The sequence below is a fragment of the Melospiza georgiana genome, chromosome W (assembly GCF_028018845.1).
Source record: "Melospiza georgiana isolate bMelGeo1 chromosome W, bMelGeo1.pri, whole genome shotgun sequence".
NCBI lineage: Eukaryota > Metazoa > Chordata > Aves > Passeriformes > Passerellidae > Melospiza > Melospiza georgiana.
Genome location: NC_080464.1, coordinates 13,844,291 through 13,862,921, shown reverse-complemented (window position 1 = coordinate 13,862,921; position 18,631 = coordinate 13,844,291). Strand labels below are relative to the sequence as shown.

General features: G+C 46.5%; 1 protein-coding gene across 1 annotated transcript in view; it reads right to left on the bottom strand.

Moving 5' to 3' along the window:
- LOC131095422 (ubiquitin-associated protein 1-like) overlaps nucleotides 1-17,892 on the bottom strand; it is a 34,794-nt gene extending 16,902 nt beyond the window's left edge. Inside the window, exons 1-2 of the mRNA XM_058043120.1 lie at nucleotides 17,874-17,892; nucleotides 14,108-14,232 (exon numbers count right to left, since the gene is read on the bottom strand). Of these exons, the coding sequence (XP_057899103.1) occupies nucleotides 14,108-14,232; nucleotides 17,874-17,892 (144 nt within the window). The remainder of the gene's footprint in view (nucleotides 1-14,107; nucleotides 14,233-17,873) is intronic.
- Between the last annotated feature and the right edge of the window lie 739 nt (nucleotides 17,893-18,631).

Below are 18,631 nucleotides of genomic sequence, written 5' to 3'. Positions count from 1 at the left end.
GAGGCTTCTCAGCTTCCCAGGTGAAAAATCCTGGGCAAAGGAATTTTTTCAGAGAATGTGAATGCCACAGAAGGCTATCGAGCAAGGGATCCAACACCTGGGAGAAATGGAGTGGCAGAGATTATCTTCTCAGGTGACATAACAACTAGGAATCCAGACTTGGTACCACGTACATCTGTGATGTGGCGAAAACTTGTATGACTTGGTCCACATGAATATGCTTCTGCTTTAGAAATAATGAAGCGGCATGACAGGGATGAGACTGTGCTTGATGTGGCGAAGAAGCTCCAAGCATATGCAGATGATGTACATGGCCCAACACATGCCAGAATCGCAGCGGTGGAAATATGTCTGCAGAAATTAGAAGACAGGATAGTGGTGAATCATAAGTAGCTCAGAGATGAGATTAAAGAAGACCTTCTCCAAATCTCAGCAGTACAGATCAGAGGTTCTGGTATGCAATGCAGACGTTTCCCAGATGGAGAGAGAAGGTACACCCCACGAGCTGAGCTGTGGTTCTTCCTGCGTGATTGCGGAGAAAATATGAAGAGATGGGATGGGATGGAAAATCTACTGCTCCTCTGGCCCAACAGGTGCATGAATTGAAGGAAGGCAAAACTCAGAGAGGAAGTTCAGCAAAAGGAAAGCAGCTCCAGTTGCCCATAGCTGAACTGCCAGGTATGATGATGACATGTCCAATCCCCTTGAAGGAGCCTCCAAGACATATGCCCAAGAAAAGAGGGATAACCAGGCTTAGAGGGGCCCTGCCTCTGGCCAGGTAGAGGCTAGGGAAAACCGTGTTTTCTGGACTGTGTGGATTCATTGGTATGGCACATCAGAACCACAAAAATAAAAAGCCTTGGTCAATACTGGTGCGCAATGCACATTAATCCCATCAAGACGTGGGGACAGAATCTGTCTCTATCACTGGCATGATAGGAGGATCACAGGATTTTACTTTGGTGGAAGCTGATGTGAGCCTGACTGGAAATGAGTGGAAGAAACATCCTATTGTGACTGGCCTGTAACAGTCATATTTTCTGAAAAATCCCTTCACCCAGGATTTTTTCCTGGGAAACTGAGAAACCTCAGAGAAAAAGGAAAACAAATTCTTATCTCATTTGCTTCTCCCGTGTTGTGCTCACACGTGGAATGTGTTTGGAGATTGTTTATCGAACAGGTAATTATTTCATTGGTTTCATGTGAATTGTTTTGACTTATTGACCAATCAGGGTCAAGCTGTGTCGAGGCTCTAGAGTCATGAGTTTTCATTATCATCCTTTTAGCCTTCTGTAAGTATCCTTTCTGTATTGTTTAGTACAGTTTAGTTAAGTAATTTTTAAAATAATATAGTATCATAAAACAATAAATTAGCCTTCTAAGAACATGGAGTCAGATTTATCATTCCCTCCTTCATCTGGGCACCCCGCAAATGGTGACCCCAGACGTTGGCTGTAACCTGGAGCTGAAGAACCAAGACCCTGATATCAGGCAGAGTTCACAGCCGAGGCTAAACACACAGAAGATCTGCTGAATTTTCCCATATAGCATGTCAGGAGACCTTCACAGAATTCCTATGCTGACCAGCTTGCTGAAACTGGACACTGTCGCAAGGTACTGTTAACTCTTCCCCTCCTGACAATACTGTCCTACACAAAATGTGGGGGCACAGTTGGGAAGAGGTGCCTTCAGAAACAGAAATTCAATTTTCTCAGTCAGAGGAGAACATTATTTGGATGTGGAGATTTTGGGCTTTGCAGGACAGAATTCATATGGTGAAGAGACATATCTATGAGTTTTTCAGATGGGCAAAATTTAATGGGTTTTTCACAGATAGGAGGTCCTCACTGAACCTGAGAGCCTGGCAGACACTGGATCTCTATTTTGGGGGGAAATATGAGCGGGGTGAGGGCATGTGTCGAATTTTTCCAGCGAATGCAGCTCTTTTCTCTGTTCTGAGGAAGAGAACCCCCTTGGGGGGCACCTCGTCTTATGCGGGGAGCTACCAGCCCCCTCGCCAGAGCCAATAGGAGAAGAATCCATCCAAGGACAGGAACTGCTGGTTCCAGCTTCCCCGCACGGTGGGGGGGGTGCCGTTTTGCCGGCGTCTCAGAAGATATTTTCTGCCTCTCTGGAGCATGGGCAAAAGGAGCTGTTTCCCCTCCCTGCTCCCTTCCCCCGTGGGGCGTGTGAGCCATCTTTGCTGGTCTCGCCCCGCCCGCGGAGGGAGGCGGCCGCCGGCCTCCAGCTCGCAGCACCGTCTCTTGCTGTTTCGCCCGGGTTGCCAGGCAACGCAATCGCCATCAGCGGTGAGCAACGGCAGCCTGTCATCAAGATGGGGCGTGCCTCCGTCGCTGTGTGTGGTCCCGAAAACGCTCCGGCAGGTATGAGAGAGCTGCCCGTGGCCCCGCCACCTCCCACGCCGACCCGAGCGCCGCTCCCAACCATCTCTGGAACTGCCCCTCGTGGATTCCAGTGTGTTGCTAAGCAACAGTTCAGCGGCGATGCAGACCGCGCCTGCCCTGCCGCCTCCGCCGCTCCCACTGCATCCGGAAATGCTCCTCGCAAATTCCAGTGTGTTGCTAAGCAATGATTTAGTGGTGCCGCAGAGTGCGCCTGCCCTGTCCCCCTCGCATCCAGGGGAAGCCACGGCAGCTGCTCCGCGATCCGATTTGGTGCCGGCGCCCAGCCTGACAACCCCTCCCGCAGCGATAGAGATCGCGCCAGTGCTGCCCCGCCCGGAACCAAGAGAGAGCGCGGCAGCGCTTCCTCGCGCGCCCCTGCCGCACCCAGCCGCGGTTCCGCCGCCTTCAGGGACTCTGTCCTTCGCATCAGCGTCTGTGTCGGAGCCTGCCACTGGCCTGTCCCTCAGTGGAGGCAGCACAGCTCGACAGCTGTATGCAGGCGCCTCCCAGCTGAACACTTTGAAACTCACTTTTTCTGGGACACAATTTTTTGCAGGCCGATTTTCGTGTGGTTGGGGGCTTCTCATTGGGGCTCGGAACGCCTGATTCCCCCTGCGCGTGTCAGCAGTGTGGGGGAGGTGGCTCCCAGAGGTGCTGCCTCTGGCCTCAAACCTGGAGGGGGTGGAGATGGTTCCGGGAAGCAGAAAGCGGGAACACTGTTGTTTGTACCGCGAAGGCGAGAGGCGCAGTAGACAACAGGCGTTGCTCGCTTGTTCTGGGGAAAGAAGACCCCCAGATCTGGGATGGAGATCCCCGGGAAAGCTTCTCCTTCCCAGCTACCAGCATGCGCCAGTGGTTCTGGGGGGAGAGGGAGGAGGCGTTCAGTCACTCCTGTTGCCAAGGCACTGTCAGCGTGGTGGGGGCAGGCTGTGAGAACAAAAACCCTGCCCTGCGGGCCGGGTCTGGGCCATTTGGCCCACTCACTGCCAGGTTTGGGGACTTTGATCCCCAGGCCCAGGCCACCGTTCTGTGAGCCAGGTCTGGGGTCCTTGGTCCACCCACCCGGACCAGGGCCAGGGACGCCATCCTGCCCAGTGGCGCAGGGTCCAAAACACCCTCTGCTGCTGCTGTTCTTTCTGAAAAAAAAAAAAAAAAAGGGAAAAAAGAAAAAAAAAAAAGGTGGAAAGAGCTACAAGATCAAAGTGCTGGAAAGCCACGAGTCAGCCTCAGCCCAGGTGGTTCAATTAAAGGTTTCAATATTGTTTGATAAATATCAATGGATTTTTGATAATTGCTGGTGACATTCCTTGGCAGTTCTTTGTTTCAGGATTCTGCAAAGCTGTTTCAGGACCAAGAAGGACCTTCAGAGATGTCTAAGATCAACATCTCCAGTCAATGGACCTTTTCCTGAAACTCAGCTGTTTGGACTTGAAACAATGAAGATTTTTTGCATTTTTTTTTGCATTTTCTTATATTGTAACCCTTGTTTTAGTGTTATGATAGAAGTAGATGTTCTACAGGAAAAGAATCTGCTTGATCATTATATGGAAGCACTTGACTGACGTTTTGATTGGCAACAGATAAACCTCTCGACATGTGTCTGTTCTCTGTTCTGCATGGGCCCAGCAGAAGAATTACAAATGCAGTCTCTTTTTATTTTCTTTATACTAAAAAGGGTGACATGTCACAGTCATATTTTCTGAAAAATCCCTTCACCCAGGATTTTCTCCTGGGAAGCTGAGAAGCCTCAGAGAAAAAGGAAAACAATTTCTTATCTCATTTGCTTCTCCTGTGTTGTGCTCACATGTGGAATGTGTTTGGAGATTGTTTATCGAACAGGTGATTATTTCACTGGTTTCATGTGAATTGTTTTGACTTACTGACCAATCAGGGTCAAGCTGTGTCGAGGCTCTAGAAAGAGTCACAAGTTTTCATTATCATCTTTTTAGCCTTCTGTAAGTATCCTTTCTGTATTCTTTAGTATAGTTTTCTTTAAAATAATACAGTATCATAAAAAATTAAATTAGCCTTTGTGACGGTGTTCACAGGGGTTTTCAGGTGAGGGACGAGACGAGAATGTTGACTCCATGTTCAGAAGGCTTGATTTATTGTTTTATGATATACATTACATTAAAACTATACTAAAAAGAATAGAAGGAAAAGTTTCATCTCAGAAGGCTAGCCAAGCTAAGAATAGAATAGAAAGAATGATAACAAAGGCAGCTGCCTCAGACTCTCTGTCCAAGCCAGCTCTGCTGTGATTGGCCATTAATTACAAACAAGCACAGGAGACCAATCACAGATGCACCTGTTGCATTTCACAGCAGCAGATAACCATTGTTTACATTTTGTTCCTGAAGCCTCTCAGCTTCTCAGGAAGAAAAAATCTTAAGGAAAGATTTTTAATGAAAAGGTGTCTGCTGTTGTGTTGTGCTGTAATGTCCCATTTTAGACTTCCAGGTCACTTCCCCAGGTGTGCCTATACCTCTCTCCCTTCCCCCTTGCCCCCATGCTGAGTGAGTCCTGTCAATCAGGCTTAACATTCCAGCAAGGCGTCGTGTGGTTGGTCAAGTTCAAAGGATGCCCTTATGCCCAGAGGTCATTGGCCTATCTGGGTGTCATCTTCCCCTGAGACCCTGCCCCTCTCACCTGGTTGGTGGCTCACCTGTACCTCCCCTCCCCCTGTCCCTGAGCTTAAATGGTGAATGAGACCATGCGGTCGAGTTTCTGTTGGAGCAGTTGCTCACGTTCAGACCTCTGTAACCATGGAATAAACCTCTGGACATTAAACCCTCCAGCAGAATCATCTCCTTTTTCTCTTCACCATCGCCTGAAGCCATTCCTCCTGAGGTAAACGGGGTTCCTAACAAGCCTGGACTTGTTCAGTGCCCAGCTGCAATCTCCAGCAAGCCAAGGTATCTCTGGGGTGATACACCGCAGTCGCTGCCTTTGGCCCAGCACCAAGGGTCAGACTGGCCCAGGCACAATCTAACTGGTAATATTGGGAGCCGTATTCCAATAGTCTGCGACAAGCCTTCCAATAACATGGAGTCAGATCCATCATTCCTTCCTGACACGAGGGACCCCGCAAAAACAATACTAGCCCAGAGACCCCATGCATTTTGGGCACAGATTATCTCCGAAGTGGGTATTTCAAAGACCCAAAAGGACTCAGGTGGGCATTTGGGATAGCAGCTGTAGTGACAGAGGGCATCCAGCAATTGAACACCTTGCCTGGACTGTCCGAGAATCCATCTACAGTAGGACTTCTGAAGAGGGAAGAGCAACAGGTACCAATTGCCACTTCCACAGTGCATCACTGACAGTATAGAAGAACTCGAGATGCTGTGATTCCCATCCATAAGATGATCCAAGAGGTGGAGAACCAAGGGGTGGTCAGCAAAATCCATTCACCCTTCAACAGCCCCATTTGGCCTGTGCGTAAATCTGAAGGAGAATGGAGATTGACTGTGGACTACCGTGCATTGAATGAAGTGACTCCACCATTGAGCGCTGCTGTGCCAGACATATTAGAGCTCCAGTATGAGCTTGAGTCCAAGGCAGCAAAGTGGTATGCCACTATAGACATTGCCAATGCATTTTTCTCCATTCCTCTGGCAGCAGAATGCAGGCCTCAGTTTCCTTTCATGTGGAGGGGAGTGCAGTATACCTGGAACCAACTGCCCCAGGGGTGGAAGCACAGCCCTACCATCTGCCATGGACTGATCCAGACTGCACTAGAAAAGGGTGAAGCTCTAGAACATCTACAGTATATTGATGACATCATTGTGTGGGGGAACACAGGAGCAGAAGTGTTTAAGAAAGGAGAGAAAATCATCCAAATCCTTCTGAGAGCTGGTTTTGCCATCAAAAAGAGCAAAGTTAAGGGACCAGCTTGTGAGATCTAGTTCCTGGGAGTAAAGTGGCAAGATGGACAGCGTCAGATTCCTACAGATGTCATCAACAAGATCATAGCAATGTCTCCACCAACCAATAAGAAGAAAACACAAGCTTTCCTAGGCGCCATAGGTTTTTGGAGAATGCATATTCCTGAGTACAGTCAGATCGTGAGCCCTCTTTACCTGGTCACCCTTAAGAAGAATAATTTCCATTGGGGCTCTGAGCAGCAAAAAGCTTTTGCCCAGATCAAGCAGGAGATTGCTCATGCAGTAGCCCTTGGCCCAGTCAGGACAGGACCAGAGGTGAAGAGCATGCTCTGCTCTGCAGCCAGGAACCATGGTTTGTCCTGGAGCCTTTAGCAGAAGGTGCCTGGGGAGACTCGAGGCCGATCACTAGGATTTTGGAGTCAAACCTATAGAGGGTCTGAAGCCAACTACACCCCAACGGAGAAGGAAATCTTGGCTGCCTATGAAGGAGTCAGAGCCACCTGAGAGGTGACTGGTACAGAAGCGCAACTCCTCCTGGCACCCTGACTACTGGTGCTGGGATGGATGTTCAAAGGAAAGGTTCCCTCTACCCACCATGCCACCAGTGCTACATGGAGCAAGTGGATTGATTTTATCACACAGTGCGCCCGTATAGGTAAAGTGAATCACCCTGGGATTTTGGAAGTAATTACAAATTGGCTCAAAGGTGCAAATTTTGGTGTCATGGATGAAGAAAAAGAACAAGTGACATGGGCTGAAGAAGCTCCAGCATACAACCAACTGCCATCAGAGGAAACACGCTATGCTCTTTTCACTTATGGTTCCTCTCGCATATTAGGGATGAATCGGAAGTAGAAAGCAGCTATATGGAGCCCCACACGATAGGTCACAGAGGACACTGAAGGAGTAGGTGGATCAAGCCAACTTGCAGAATTCAAAGCCGTTCAACTGGCCCTGGACATTGCAGAAAGAGAGAAGCGGCCAAAGCTGTACCTCTACACTGATTCATGGATGGTAGCCAACACTCTGTGGGGATGGCTGGAGAGGTGAAAAGAGGCTAATTTGCAGTGTAGAGGAAAACCAATTTGGGCTGCTGAAGAGTGGAAAGACATTGCTACCAGGGTAGGGAGGCTACCTGTGAAAGTCCACCACGTAGATGCCCATGTCCCCAAGAGTAGAGCTAATGAGGAGCACCAAAATAATGAGCAGGTAGACCAGGCTGCAAAGATACAGGTGTCAAAGATAGACTGGTAACACAAGGATGAGTTATTCCTAGCTCGATGGGGCCCATGATGCCTCAGGCCATCATGGTAGGGATGCCACCTATAAGTGGGTATGAGACTGAGGGGTGAATTTAACCATGGACAGTATTTCTCAGGTTATCCATGACTGTGAAATGTGTGCTGCCAGAATTTTCCAGTACACGCTAACCCAGCACCCCATGTCCACCTGACCGCCATGGCTCCTGCTAAGGCTGTGGAGTTTTCTATTATATTTTGTTTGCCACCCTGAGGTGTGCCTTCCTTTGCTGTTCTAGCCGCTACTCAGAGGTTCCTGCTACAGCTCCTTTCTCTATCTGGAGGGGCACCAGGCCTGTGGTGAGTTTGTAAAGGAAACCCCTTTTCTATCTCTCCCACTTGTGCGTCTGCCATTGCCCACATGGAGAGAGGCAGCTGAGCTCATGCCACAGCGACCCCTGGAGCTGGGGGGAAATTATCGCACCTGTCCTGCCCTGCTCAGCTGGGAGCCACCAGCATCCCTGCTGGCTGTGAGCATAAATGCACTGAAGGGGAAGTGCCTGCAGCCAAGATAAAGCTGTTAGTGGGGTTATGTTTTTGTTTCTTATTGCTGCCGTTGTGGTCGTTTTTTGGTCCTTATTATACAGATATGTATGCAATCCAGGAAGTTTTTAGAGTGTATGGAGGATAACTTATTGTCACAGCTGGTGAGTGAGCCCACCAGGGGAGGGACTATGCTAGACCTGTTGTTTGCAAATAGAGATGGGCTGATGGGAGATATGGTGGTTGGAGGCTGCTTGGGGCACAGTGATCATATAGTTATAGAGTTGTTGATACTTGATGAAATCAGGATGAACGTTAATAAGACTTTTACATTAGAGTTATGGAGGGCAGACTTTGGCCACTTTAGGAGACTTATTCAGAGGGTTCCTTGGGAAGTAATCCTTAAAAACAAAGGAGTCCAGGAAAGGTGGGCGTGCTTCAAAACAGAGATGTTGAGGGCACAGGAACAGACTGTCCCTATGTGCCGAAAGATGAGTCGATGGGGCCAACATCCAGCCTGGATGGGCAAGGAGGTTTCGAAGGAACTTAAGAATAAAAAGTGGATGTATCATCTTTGGAAGGAGGGTCAGGTCTCTCAGGAAGTATTTAAGGGGGCTGTTAGAGCATGTAGAAAAAAATCAGGGAGGCCAAAGCTCAGTTCAAACTTAATTTGGCAAATTGGTAAAGGATAATAAAAAATGTTTTTACAAATATATTAATGGTAAAAAGAAGGGTAAGACCAACCTTTGTTCTCTACTGGATGAGGGAGGGAACTTGGTAACTTCAGATGCGGAGAAGGCAGAAGTGCTTAACGCCTTCTTTGCCTCAGTCTTTAGTGGGAAGACAGCTTGTCCCCAGGACAACTGTCCTCTTGGGTTGGTTGATGGTGCCAGGGAACAGAATGGTTCCCCCATTATCCAGGAGGAGGCAGTTAGAGAACTGCTGAGCTGCTTGGATGTTCATAAATCTATGGGACCAGATGGGATCCATCCCAGGGTGATGAAGGAGTTGGCAGATGAGCTTGCAAAGCTGCTCTCCATCATTTACCAACAGTCCTGGCTCACTGGTGAGGTTCCAGATGACTGGAAGCTGGCCAATGTGACACCCATTCACAAAAAGGGTGGGAAGGAGGATCCTGGTAATTATAGGCCAGTTAGCCTGACCTCAGTACCCAGTAAGGTAATGGAACAGTTTATATTGAGTATCATCATGCAGCACTTACAGGATGGCCAGGGTATCAGACCCAGCCAGCATGGGTTTAGGAGGGGTAGGTCATGTTTGACCAACCTGGTCTCCTTTTATGACCAGGTGACCCACCTGGTGGATGCAGAAAAGGCTGTGGCTGTTGTCTGTTTGGATTTCAGCAAGGCCTTTGACATGGTCTCCCACAGCATACTCCTGGAGAAGCTGGCAGCCCGAAGCTTGGACAGGAGCACTGTTTGCTGGGTTAAGAACTGTCTGGATGGCTGGGCCCAGAGAGTGATGGTGAACAGTGCTGCATCCAGCTGGTGGCCAGTCACCAGTGGTGGCCGTCAGGGGTCTGTGCTGGGGCCAGTTCTGTTCAATATTTTTATTGATGACATAGATGAGGGCATTGAGTCTTTCATTAGTAAATTTGCAGACGACACTAAGCTGGGAGCATGTGTCAATCTGTTGGAAGGTAGGAGGGCTCTCCAGAGAGATCTGGAATGGTTGGATGGATGGATGGATGGATGGATGGATGGATGGATGGAATCCAATAAGATGACGTTTAATAAGTCCAAGTGGCGAGTCCTGCATTTTGGCCACAATAACCCCCTGCAGTGTTATAGGCTGGGGACAGTGTGGCTGGACAGTGCCCAGGCAGAAAGGGACCTGGGGGTACTGGTCGACAGCCAACTGAACATGAGCCAGCATTGTGCCCTGGTGGCCTAGAAGGCCAACGGCATCCTGGCCTGTATCAGGAATAGTGTGGCCAGCAGGAGCAGGGAGGTCATCCTTCCCCTGTACTCGGCAGTGGTGAGGCCGCACCTTGAGTACTGTGTCCAGTTCTGGGCCCCTCAGTTTCGGAAGGATTTTGAGAGGCTTGAGCACAACCAGAGGAGGGCTATGAGGTTGGTGAGGGGCTTGGAACAGAAGCCCTATGAGGAACAACTGAGGGAGCTGAGGTTGTTTAGCCTGGAGAAAAGGAGACTCAGAGGCGACCTTATCACTCTCTACAGCTTCCTGAAAGATGGTTGTAGTCAGGTGGGGGTTGGTCTCTTTCTCCAGGCTGCAACTGACAGAATGAGAGGACACAGTCTCAAGCTGCACCAAGGGAAATTTAGGTTGGACATTAGGAATAAGTTTTTTACAGAAAGGATGATAAAGTACTGGAATGGTCTGCCCGGGGAGGTGGTGGAGTCACCATCCCTGGAAGTGTTTAAAAAAAGACTGTTTGTGGCATTTGGTGCCATGGTTTAGTTGCTCTGTCAGGGAATGGGTTCGACTCGATGATCTTGAAGGTCTCTTCCAACCTAGTGATTCTGTGTGTGATTCTGTGTATGATATATTAGTAAAAACTGTATTCTTTTTCCCATATCTTTGTCTGAAACTCCCTTAATTTCAAAGTTATAATAATTTGGAGCAGGGGGGGGAGGTCACTTTTTCCATTCCAAGGGAGGTTCCTGCCTTCCTTGGCAGTCACCTGTCCTTTAAACCAGGACATCATCCCAAGATCAGTTTATCAGTTTCACAGCTCTCCCACCCTCTCCCACCAAGACTACAGATGTAGCAAGCCTACTAGATAGCCATACCCAGATTTAGCATCACTGAACTACCTCCTGTCCACAAGTTCCACAAGTCATTCACGAGTACAGCAGAGTATTTTTTTTTCATCCAAAGACCTATACAGCATTACTCAGTTCTCCCTAATATATTTCTAAGGGACTTCATATTATAGTTTTATACTCACTAGTTTAAGAGGTATTGGTATAAGTTCAGTGCCAGTGTCTCACCAGCAAAGGGCATATACTGGCTACACCGATGATGACAACTAACTGCAGTAGCAAATTTTGATGCAGTTACTGGCATGACAAGATCTCACAAGCTTTTCCCATTTAACATCAGCTCCTTCAGGGCCAAGTTAGCACAGGAAGGCATTTATAAACTATTCACTATCAGTTTACTGGTTATAGTAGTGGCCTGGTTGAAAGGACAACATTCTGAACAGACTAAATTTACTTAAAGCTTTATCATCTTAGTAAGAATGAACAACCTCAAATGCTCTTTAAATAACCAAAAAATGTTCAGAAAACACAGCCTACAAGTTAAGTCCAAGATATAACCCATGACTCACAAGAAGTTATAGGATACCCTTGCCAGGATAATGGCACATAACTGGAGTGCTTTTGCCATGGGACTGCTTGGTCATATAAATTCCTGTCTCTAAAGAGCAACAAACAAGCAAGGCTTGCTAGGCTTCTACTAAGTTTTTCTGGGACTTGCTATGTCTTGCACCACATCTTATCCTATAGCAGGCTCCAGTGAGATCCTGGAGACCTGTTGTCTTCACTGCATAACAGTTTTCCATTTCCTTAGCTCTAAGACTCCAAGAGACGTGATACATAATTTATCAGCAAGGCAACTTTGAAAAACAAATCACTGGCAGAAGTACTGAGGACTAGTCGTTATACATTCTTTGATATCTGAGCAGAGCTATCAGGGTTTTGTGTGTATGTGTGTGTGTGTGTGTGTATGACTATATACATGGACCAAAACTGACCATTTTTTTAAATATTAAAAAAGGGTGTATTTATATAAAAATATATAGTTCTGGGTAATTTTGCTTCCTTGCACTTTTATTTTTTTAACAGCTCTCACTACAGGTGTAAAAAAAGTCAAATTGCACTGCAATATGCGTATTCTACATAGTTGCATCCTATTACGCAGGATACTTCAGTCCAATTGGACATATTATACTTGAGCCTCAGCATGGCAGGAAAATAGAAACATAGCACAATGAAGCCGGCAATATGACACTAGTTGCCTTTGGCTCTTCCACACCACTTTAACTGGGTGGAAATATGTATATTAAGGTAATCAGGTACTCATTTAATGGTTATAATGAAAAAGCCATGATGTAGGGTAATTGAGATAGTCTGTTCTTCAGTGGATGAGTTGCAGGGCAGAAAAAAAAATTAAAAGAAGAAAAAAAGCAGAACTATCTGTCCAACTGAAATGAAAACAAACATCAGTTTGGACTGCCAAGGAAAATCATGAATCCAAAATGAGAAAATATAGTTCAATTAGACTTCTTGTATCATAACCTGCATTTGGAGATTAGATTTTCAACATTTGCTTTAAAGCCATTGAATTTATGCTACTATGAGTTTATAGTAAGAAAGACCTGCTTCTCAAAGACCTGGAAGCCATCTGTGTACCATGCTGTAACCTGTTTACCCTAAAGCTGGAAAAGAATTCCCACTCAGAACTCCACAAAAAACAAGAACTGAAAATTTATTTCTTCATTCTACAATTGTGAGAACACATAAAATATGGTTATATAAACACTTGATACCCTCAAACAAGATTCTGTAAATATACCATAGCATGGATGTATCAGTTCTTAGCCTTTGCCTCTTAAAAATGCTATTCAGATTTAGTCAGGGCAACATTTACACCTGTTAGAGGTTAGGCCTTTTTTTTTCCTTTTCTTTCTCTCAGGAAATTTTCTTCCCATTTGTTGCCCCAGAGATGATGAATGAATGGTATTTAAGAGACAAAAGGCCTAGCTGGACATCTTGGAATAACATTGAAATGGTCCTGGGGGAGGAGAGAGGAAGGGGTGCAGTTGTTGCAGTCTCTTAGCTGGGGAGTGACTGCTCTGACTGGGGGGTTTCTGTTGGGAAGATGAAACTTGGCTGGGGGTCAGAGGCTGGGCTCAGCCCCTGCTCTCTTGGCAATCAGAGGGGAGAGCATGTGGTGTGGGGAGTGGGCATCTCTCTTTCCCTAGATGGGGCTGCGTTGTGGTTTGCTGCCGGAGTCTGGGGGGGTTTTTTTGCTGTTTGTAATGGCTGCTGACATTGACTGCTGCCTGATCAGACCTGCCTGCCTCCCGCTGCTCCGGGGTTTTTGCTACACTTGAGCTCGACCTCCCCCCCACAGATCCACCCAGCCCTCACTGTTTCTGCCACCGCGACAGGGTTATTGCTACACTTTGATTTGCTGCCCCAGGTCTGCTTGCCTCTGCTATTCCAGCCCACTGCTCTGAGGCTAGTGCTCCAGTTCAGCTCACCACCCAGAGGGGTACTGAGACTGGCTGCTCCTTGTGAGTTTTGCAATGGGAGTCATCTCCCGTCTACCCCCTTGCCCAAGCTGCCATTGCCATGAGGATGCTGTGCTCGCGCCACAGCACCCCCTGCAGCCGCGGGGGGAATCATTGCACCTGTCCTGCCTCACCAGGACCCGGTAGTGTTCTCTGCTGGCTGCAAGAAAGTCACTGAAACCGTCACCTCGCCAGGGCCCATCAGCACTCCTGCTGGTTGTGGTCGTAACGACACAAAAGAGGAAATTGTTTGATGGATGAGGGAAGGCTGTTATTTGGTTTCTGTTTTTGTTTGTTGTTGCTGCTGTTGTTTGTTTATCTTGTTAAATATATTCTAGTAAAGAAATGTTATTCCTTTTTGCATATCCTTGCCTGAAAGTGACGTAATTTCAAAGTTATAATAATTTGGAGGGAAGGGAGTCATATTTTCCATTCCGGGAAGGTTCCCACCTTCCTTGGCAAACATCTGTCTTTTAAACCAGGACTCCACAACAAAAATGCTGTACTTTTTTGAAGTAGATATGCTAAAATAAATGTTATTAGGTTCTTTTAAAAGTAGAAGCTTTTTGCACAACCTATCATATTTTAATTTTTCTATACATTCTAACAGATCTTCTGCAACTACTGCCTGGCATACAAAATGACACTACAGGACCGTCAAGACTAGCATTTGAACATGTCTAAACTGTGACTACTTTCAGTTTACAGCACCAGGGGGAAGAGAGCAGAAAGGCAGAACACATCACTTACCTGGGCTTCTCTGACAAGCTGAGAAGAATCAGGCAGGCTGAAACCAATGGGTAATCCAACCTTTGCTGGGGTTTTGAATTTGTTTCCTATCTTAAATGGGACATCGTCAAGATAACTGAAAGGACCTAAGATCAAAAGTAGAAATTGTATAAAAAAACCTTACAAGCTTAATGCATTCAATTAAGACTCACATTTCTGTATTTGGGAGCTATTTATCTCTGATGCCCAAACTATACCAGGTGACTCAATAAAAAGGAAGTTGCTTGATCACACATTGAATCTGTTTGGACTTCAGTGCCTCACTTTTGGTTTTTTGGTGGTGTTTTGTTTTGTTTTTTTTTTTTTAATGTTTTAGCTCATAACTACTAAAGAAAACCCCAAAACACACAACAATCCAACAACTGAATAGATTTTGAAGTCAATACACCCAATGTTTTAGCTCTCCATGTGATAAGACTATCGCTACACAATTGGAAGTTGAAGCTCTCTCCTGAACATTGTATTCTGTTATTTCTCTAAAAAGATCCATCTTTTTTATCATATTCAAAACAGCTTTTAAAATAGCCCAGCTTTAGAGCAGCTAAGCTGAAGTTAAATCCAAGTATTGGCATATAAGTGGGAAGCCACAATTATACACTAGTGGTCACAAGGGCAAAGTGGCCTAAAGTCTAGACACTCCACTTGAACCAAAACAGTGAAATAGCTCAAGATTATTTAGCATAGAAAGTTTGATTTCTGAAACAAGGCACTATAACTTAATTAGCTGTCTGATTTGTGATCACTCCAATGAGAAGCCTCAGACTTATTTCGTGGTCCTCCATCTGTTCTTTATATTTGTCACTCAGGTGGTATTTAAAAAGTATTTTAGGATTAAACTCTTTCTTCAGGCATCCTGCAAACTCATAAGGCAGAATTACTTAAAGCTCAACCATCTCCAAGCAGCCAGACTACAGGTTTGCTTTCCTTGAGCTGCCGTGAAGAAGTATTAGAAAACACACAAAATAAATTGCACTCACTTTCTTGGATCTCCAGTCTAAGTTTTTGGAATTACAAGTAAGGTTTCCAGTTGTGTATAACAATCTGAAGCATTCCTCTAACACTCATTTGTAACTTTGCTTTGAGTGATGCAGATCCAAAGAGACATGAGTGGCATCACTATGATGGTGTTCAGTGACTAACCTCTTGTTCAGTGAGCTGTGACTCACCATTTTTATCTGACTGTAGCAAGGCATCTCACTACCCACATGAGCTTATCTATTGTTTGTTAACCAGGCAGATAACTCGAACAGGACAAGCTGTCTTGTAGTGAGTTATTTTGGCACCATGGGGTTAACACTGGTCTGGCCTCTCCCAACTGCCGATAAGCATCTTACTTTTGAAGTGAGATTTGACAAGATAAGTTGAATTTCTGGCTGACAGACACTCACTTTACAACTGTAAAAGCCACACCAAACTTCAACAAAGCAGAAATGTTCTATACATTTTCCTGGAAATGGATGGAGTTTCTCCCATGAGTGGGGACACCTATTTCATGGTAACTTTCCAAGAGATCAAGTGAAGGAATCTGTTTACATTATTGTCATTTCAGTGGTAAGTTATGTTCAGCTCCTAATCAATACTATTTATTTTGCTAGCTTTAATATAGGTACTTTGATATAGTGCACTCTTTTATGTTATACTATAATCTACTAGTAGTTCTTTTAGTTTTATACTGTGCAGTAATTCTGATTAGGATCTTTCATCGGTTATCTTTTGTCTGTTCATTTGTCTTAATAAATAATTAATTTTTATACAAATATATCTGATTTGCCATCATTAGAACTAGCAGGAAAAAGTTGCAAAACCCAAACTGTTGACAGTCTGAGGCTAAGATGCCATGCTCAGGCTCCTCTGTCTGAGGAGTTTTGAAAGCAAAGGGGGGTCTTCTTGGCACGTTGTGACTCAGTGGCAGGGCTTCTTTAATAAACTTTGTCTGAAGCTTCCACTCCACTCATGACACTGACCCATTTTCATACTCAGATGGCAGTTAAGGTACTGTTTGTGTTCCTTCACAATTGACAAGGCAATCAAAGGCTCCAGAAGGATAAGAAGCTGTTAAAATGAGAAACATCTCATTAATTTGGAATTCATAGGATCATAGAATAATTCTCTGAGTTGGAAGGAACCCACAAGGATCATCGAAGTCCAACTTCTGGTTTGGCACAGGACAGCCTCAAGAATCCCACCATGTGCCTGAGAGTATTGTCCAAACGCTTCTTGAAGTCTGTCAGGACTGGTGCTGTGACCACTTCCCTAGGGACCCTGTTCCAATGCCCAACCACCATGTGAGGGAAGAACCTTTTTCTAATATCCAACCTAAACCTTCCCTGACACAACTTCAGGCCACTCCCTCAGATCTTGTCACTGGGCACCAGAGAGAAGAGATCAGTGTCTGCCCTTCTTCTTCCCCTCACAAGGAAGTTGTAGACTGCAATGAGGTCTCCCCTCAGTCTCCTCCAGGCTGAACAGACCAAGTGACCTTGGCCACTCCTCAGTTTCCCCTCAAGGCCCTTCACCATCTTCACAGCTCTCCTCTGGATGCTCTCTGTAGAAGGACTTGCGGTCTGCCACAGAAGAGTTTATCTGTTCTGTCTATCTGCTGGTGCATAACTCAGGGCATTTTCCCCCTCACATGAATTGGTGAGATAACCTAGGCCAGACATCTGTCTGGTAGCCAGTTATCTCTGGAGTTATCCAGAGAGGTGAGATCCTGACCTAACAATAAACATCTCACCTTGAGAGCAAGATTGTCTTAGGTTACAATGTAAGATGTAATCAAAAGTATGTATTCTATCACCATCTTCATAAGCTGTTAAAAACAGGTGGGGCAGTGTTCTTTATTTCTTCCATGACTTATCCCTGATAACATCCTCCAGGGTATTAGGGCATAAGATGGACTGTATGCCTTATAAGAGGAGGAAGGGGTTGGCTACAGAGCCTAGTCTCAGATATGAATGCAAACAGGTAGCTATTGCTCAATAGCTGGGTGCTAACAATTAAGACTCGAACACAGAGTCTTTTGGATAGCCTATAAAAAGGGCTATGTACACCAATAAAGTCTCTCTGCTGCATGAAAACCCCGATGTTCGTCATCTCTCCGTCCCCAAACACTGCGACAATTGGTGACCCCATGTGAGGAAAGGAACTAAGCCATGAGAAAAGGAACGAGACAAAACAGCAGAGAGCCACAGCAGAGAGCTGTGAGAAAATGCAACCAGAGCTAGCAACAGCCAGAACTGTGAGAAAAGGACAGCTAAAGAGCTGTGTGAAACAAAAGACAGAAAAGCTGGTAAAGCTAGAAATCCAGATGGTGTAAGAGCCAAAGAAGCAAAAAAGCTGAAAAATAGAAGGAAAATCCCACCAAAGAAACAGGAAGATTTATCTCTATAAAAGAACAAGAAGTCATTAAGATATGACCTTTTCCCTTACTTCAATGAGGAGTAAAATATGAACAATAAGCTCTGAAAGCCACTATGGACATTTTAAAACTCCTGATGTTTATCTCAAACTGGCTGGGGCACTTAGATGCTGAACGGGATGCAGAAACAGCAGGAGAGATGCTGCCCATACCACAGCTGAAAAAGCCATCTTTAGGCTCCACGCCCCTTACCACCAGTAATGCACTGTGGACACAGCCTGCAGAAAAACCTCAACATGGCAGACACCATGCGCTTTGAACGCAGATCACCCAAGATGGTGGTCAGCACATGGCGCGTGAGTCACTCACCCAAGATGGCCGTCGCCATGTGCCGCAGGACCTGACAGCCAAATCATCTCAAAATAGCAGAGCACAGACAGCATCCCATGGGAAAAGAGATAGCACGCTGAACACATGGAGGCAGCAGCCAGGATCGCCTCTGTCATGGCATCCAGGAATCCACCCCATGCACTCACCAGACCCCAGAAGCATCATCACAGCACCAGAAACCAGAAGAGAAGCCGGCAGCCCCACCACCGGAAAACCCTGTCTCCTGGCAACCATAGCACTGGCCGTGTGGATGCCTTCTGCACCATCAGTGGACAACCGTGAGTTTGCCGGGACTAGGGGAGGAGGGCCAGAGGGTGGCCCCTGGTCCCCCAATGCAGGAGGGCCCCTCCTAACACTGTTTTTCCCCCTTTGCCTGTCCTCTGTGAAAGCGGAGCAGCAGCGACAGAGGCGATGGGAAACTGCAAAGATGAGTGAGATGGCAGCAAAAGCGGCAAGAGACGGAACCTGCATAATCGCTGCGGCAAGAGCCCAGTACCAAGTGCATGGCTGCGACCACGTGGCGACGCTGCAGGACAATGGTGAGCGGTGAGCCACTTTCTCAGCAGGTCCAGAGGCACCAGCAGCCCCAGCACCAGCACTCACTCCCAGCAGTGACCCAAAAACCCCAGAGCCTAACACAACGCCCTGAACCAACCCTGACTGCACCGAAAGTCGCCATCCACCCTGGGGGGAGGGGGGGTCTACCAAGTGCCCTTCTCCTACCCTGGGGACAGGGA